Source organism: Glycine soja, chromosome 16 (genome assembly GCF_004193775.1).
Source record: "Glycine soja cultivar W05 chromosome 16, ASM419377v2, whole genome shotgun sequence".
NCBI lineage: Eukaryota > Viridiplantae > Streptophyta > Magnoliopsida > Fabales > Fabaceae > Glycine > Glycine soja.
The window spans coordinates 29,073,854-29,077,897 of NC_041017.1; the positions used below are offsets into that span (position 1 = coordinate 29,073,854).

Here is a 4,044-nt window from a genome sequence, read left to right on the forward strand (position 1 = left end):
AAATTTGTTTTCTAGTTAAATTTCAAACCAGCTATAGCAGATAGGTATATAAACAGGAAAAAAAAAACAGTTTCCAGGTTCAAAATCCACCGGAAACAAAGTGTGTGTGTGTATATATATATATAATTCAACACGAAAGAGGGGCTCGAAAAGATTTATAAAGAAATAAATAATAATAATAATAATAATGCAACAACTGATCAAACAAAAGAAGACACACTCTACACCAAACTACAACATTAGAACCAGATGTGTCCTTATATCGTACAAAGCTAAGAAACAAGTAAACTTTAGAGCTAGTTTTTCAACATGGAGAAGAATGATCTATCTTTGAACTAAGCATTAATAATTTGCACAAAAAAAATAAAAATAAACATCCATCCATATATATATATTTTTCTCTCCTGTCTTTTCTTTTTCCTCTCCCACTTCAAAATATGAGTGTCAAATTTACCACAAGGCCTCATTCTCATCAACAACAACAATATCATCATCAAATGCTACTAGAAACACAAAGTTGGTGTGAAAGAGAAGAACTGTGAGAGAGTGAGACACAACCAACACGCAATCCCCGTTTTCTTTGTTTTTTTTTTTCCTTTTTCAAGATCTTGTGTGAGGGAAGAATTGCGTACCACTACCAGCCATGAATGCGTTAGCCGGAGCTGAATACAAAGACGAAGGATCAATAAGTGCAGCTGAAGAAGCAGCAGCAGCAAGGTTCAAGGGCTGAGCTGTTGCAGCAACAGCAGAGGTTTCTCCAGCCATGTAATTATTACTATTATTATTACTGTTGTTGTTGTTACTATTCTCAGGACCATAGTCATAGAGGATTCCTTTGAACACATGTCCTCCAATGCTCACAGCGGTTTGGTATGCGTATCTATCATCAGAGTCCTCCACGCAGCTAACCCTCACGCATCTGAATTCCGCTGGAGAACTAACCACAGAAGGAAAATGCCCTTCTTCCTCTAACCCTTAGAAAAAAACAAAGATGAAGAAAAAAAATAAAGAACTATGAGTTAGTTACATGGTTTAAATATATATATATAAAAAAAAGCTTTTTACTGAAAAAAAATGAAAAACTAGATTCTTGTGATCTGATTATCAACAAAGAAAGAAAGTGGTGGAGATGAATGGCAGTGCGTGGAAGCGAGAGAGAGAATGTGCAAAGAAAGAGGAGGGAAAAATTAAACAATTTCTTGCTGTCAATCCATTCGTCAGGGCTACTAAATAACAGTGTTTTATTGAAAGGGAAAGGGTCAGAGGGAGAGGGAGAGAGAAAAAAAAAATAGAAAAAGAAAGAGAAAGAAAGAAAAGCTGATATATGAAAATGGTGGATTTTGGTTAACACGCAATCGATACGGTTCCATTGTTTGCAGGTATACTTCCAAAACTTTCTCAGCAGTCCCTCGATATCTTTTCAGAGAATTTCCCTGGCTAAAGATTCTCTTCCTTTTCCTTTCTTTTCCTTTCCTTTCCTTTATTTCCCCACTCTCATTCATCACTCAATCACACAGAAACTGCGAGTTCTTCTGTGCATCACTGTGAACAAACAAAGACAAAGACAAAAACAAAAAAGGCACTGGGAGTGTAATGTATGTATGTATGTATTTATGAGTGAGTAGTAGTGTGTGTCATTATGTACCTGACGAGGACAAACGAGAATCCCTCGGCCGCTTGGAGATGTCTCTCTGTTGTTGTTGTTCTTGCTGTTGCTGATGTAACGCCATGAGCTGCTGTTGGCGCTCACGGCGTTTAGAAGCCGGAACCCATGTGCTTTTCACATGGGTTTGGCAGTCATAGCCGCGGCTCTTGCAGCACGTCCTGCACCGCATGTGAGGGCAGTCTTTTTTGGCCTGGTTGCCGCAATCCTGACAGCTTATTCCTCCTCCCTCGGCCCCGGCTGCGCGCATCGCCACGAACGCCGCCGATCTCGACGACGAGTGATCATCGGAGATGCCGCCGCGGCTGGGTCCCACTCCGGAGGAGTAAAGATCTCGCTGCAGGAGTGGACGCGCATGTGGATGATGCATCGCGTGGTGATGGTGCTGGTGCTCCTGATGCTGGTTCCATAGCTCAAACCCTCGGTGATAGGATGAAACGTCGTCGTTTTTGCTGTACCAGAATAGGGTCTCCGCTGGTGGAATCTCGCTGCTTTGGTTGTTGTTTTCTTCTTGGTTATCGCCTCCTCGCCCTCCTCCACCTAATGAGAATAACCCCGCCATTGTTGTGGACCTGACCCGGGTTTCAATTGTAGCCCAAAATCCATATCAGAAAACTCGATCGCTGTGTGTTGTAGGATATTGAGAAGAAGAAAAACAAGAAGAAAGAAGCAAGCATGTAAAAAAAATAACAAAAGAAAGAGAAGAAGAAGAAAGAAAATTAAAAAATAAATAAAGAAGTAATTGTAAGTTGTAACTATTGGTTGAATTAATTCTCTGGGTTTTGAGCTTTGAATGAGGCGTGGGGTTTAGAATTGGGATTTGGGAGTGAGACGAGGACGAGCACAAGAACAACAGCAGCAGCAGCAGCTAGCTAGAGCTTGTAGAATTTATGTTGAGAAAAAATTATGAACACTGTAGTTCTGTTGGATTTTGTGTTGTGTAATGGCAACTAGAGTCATCAATAGGGTTGTCTCCAGAAAAAATACAAGCAAAAACCACAAACAGAAATCAAACACAAAATACAAGCTCTCACACACACAAAAAAAAAAAAAAAAAAAACAAAAACAGATTTTATTTTATTTTATTTAATTAAAGTTGTTTTTTTCTTTTCAAAAAAGAGTGTGTTTTGGGTGTAGTGTTGGTGTTGTTATATCTCGTTATGGTTTAGCCGTTGTGGTTGGGGAAAGGGTAATTGAAGCTTCGTTGGTTAAGGACAGGCGTCGAACAGTGTCGCGCAGCGTTAATCGCGGTTTCAATTCTTTCTTTGGTCACTCTCCTAATTCAGCGTTTGTGAATATACATGCATTATTATATACTACTGGCATGTGTATTTATGCATTAATAATAATAATAAAAAAGAGAACATAGCAATAGCATAGCATAGCACAGCACCAACAGTACCACAGTTATTTACAGCTATCGCTGCACTGCAAGCGCCGCCATGCCCCTCTCTTTCTCTCTGCAACCTTCTGATGCTTCCTTCAATTTAATAAATACTAACTCACTCTCTTTCTCTTTCTCTCTCTGATTTTTCTGCAGAGTTTATGAGCTCTTTTTTTAGTTCTGAGCAGTTTCTCCTTTTGTGTCTGAAGCCTGCGTGTTTAACTTGGCATAATGACAAAACCACTACATTACACTGCACAGTAAGCAAGAAGCAAGTAGTACTCTCTCTCTTCAACAATGCAATTGCAACGGAATGAATGTAATGTCATGGCATCTCCACCGGTGCTGCGATCTTCTTCCCATGTTCCTTCAACGGCTGAGATCGATGCCACGTGTCGAAGAAACAGCATTCTGCGTTCCCTCGTCCTTTGCACCGGAAAACCCGCTGCTTTTCGTGACACATTGCCCCTTTTGTGTCCATTAATTCATGGTTTTCGCTTCCATTAAAATAAAAATTCCGCTGTCCCCCTGCTTAATCCTTATCACACAATTTACCTCACTGTTCCTCGCAAATATTTCACATTTCACATTATCTTATTTTTAGTAGTGTTTTTTAAAATTATTTTTAAGATTAATTAGTTCGTTTTGAAGAATTTTAAATCAAAGCAAAAGTGTTATCCACAATAACAGATTAAATTAACTATTAAATGTTTGAAAATCAATTACAAAATATCGTTTGAAATAAAAATAATTTGCATTATATATATATATATATATACATATTCGTATATTTGAAAAATAATTAATTAAGAACATTGATTACTTATGGATCATTTAGTTTAAAAAATTGTTTTTGGGATGATTCTAATCCGTGATTATGTCTTGTGTGTCACAATTAACTAATAAAACAGTGGGGGTGATTAGTTATTTTGAGGTAGAGATTTGGACCGGTGAAAAAGAGGCAACCAGATCGAATTTCCATGAAAATAATAATCAT

General features: G+C 38.4%; 1 protein-coding gene across 3 annotated transcripts; it reads right to left on the reverse strand.

Annotated features, from left to right (window-relative positions):
• Nucleotides 1–211: 211 nt before the first annotated feature.
• Nucleotides 212–3,333, reverse strand: LOC114389697 (protein SHI RELATED SEQUENCE 1-like). Of its 3 annotated transcripts, none has more exons than XM_028350439.1 (3): nucleotides 3,066–3,333; nucleotides 1,646–2,235; nucleotides 212–974 (listed from the first exon to the last, which is right to left on the reverse strand). In XM_028350439.1, exons 2-3 carry the CDS (start codon nucleotides 2,223–2,225, stop codon nucleotides 601–603), a joined length of 954 nt encoding a protein of 317 aa, XP_028206240.1. In that variant the 5' UTR covers nucleotides 2,226–2,235; nucleotides 3,066–3,333; the 3' UTR covers nucleotides 212–600. The 3 variants fall into 3 exon arrangements, with proteins under 3 accessions (XP_028206240.1, XP_028206238.1, XP_028206239.1); XM_028350437.1 differs by having other exon boundaries at nucleotides 1,646–2,286; nucleotides 3,066–3,332; XM_028350438.1 differs by lacking the exon at nucleotides 3,066–3,333 and adding an exon at nucleotides 2,420–2,721 and having other exon boundaries at nucleotides 1,646–2,286.
• Between the last annotated feature and the right edge of the window lie 711 nt (nucleotides 3,334–4,044).

Bases quoted from the DNA above. Each gene is read 5' to 3' on its own strand.
- LOC114389697 (XM_028350439.1), bottom strand. From the start codon at position 2,225: ATGGCGGGGTTATTCTCATTAGGTGGAGGAGGGCGAGGAGGCGATAAC. The intron at 975-1,645 runs GTACATAATGAC...TTTTTTTCTAAG, and splicing joins TTCTCGTTTGTCCTCGTCAG to GGTTAGAGGAAGAAGGGCAT.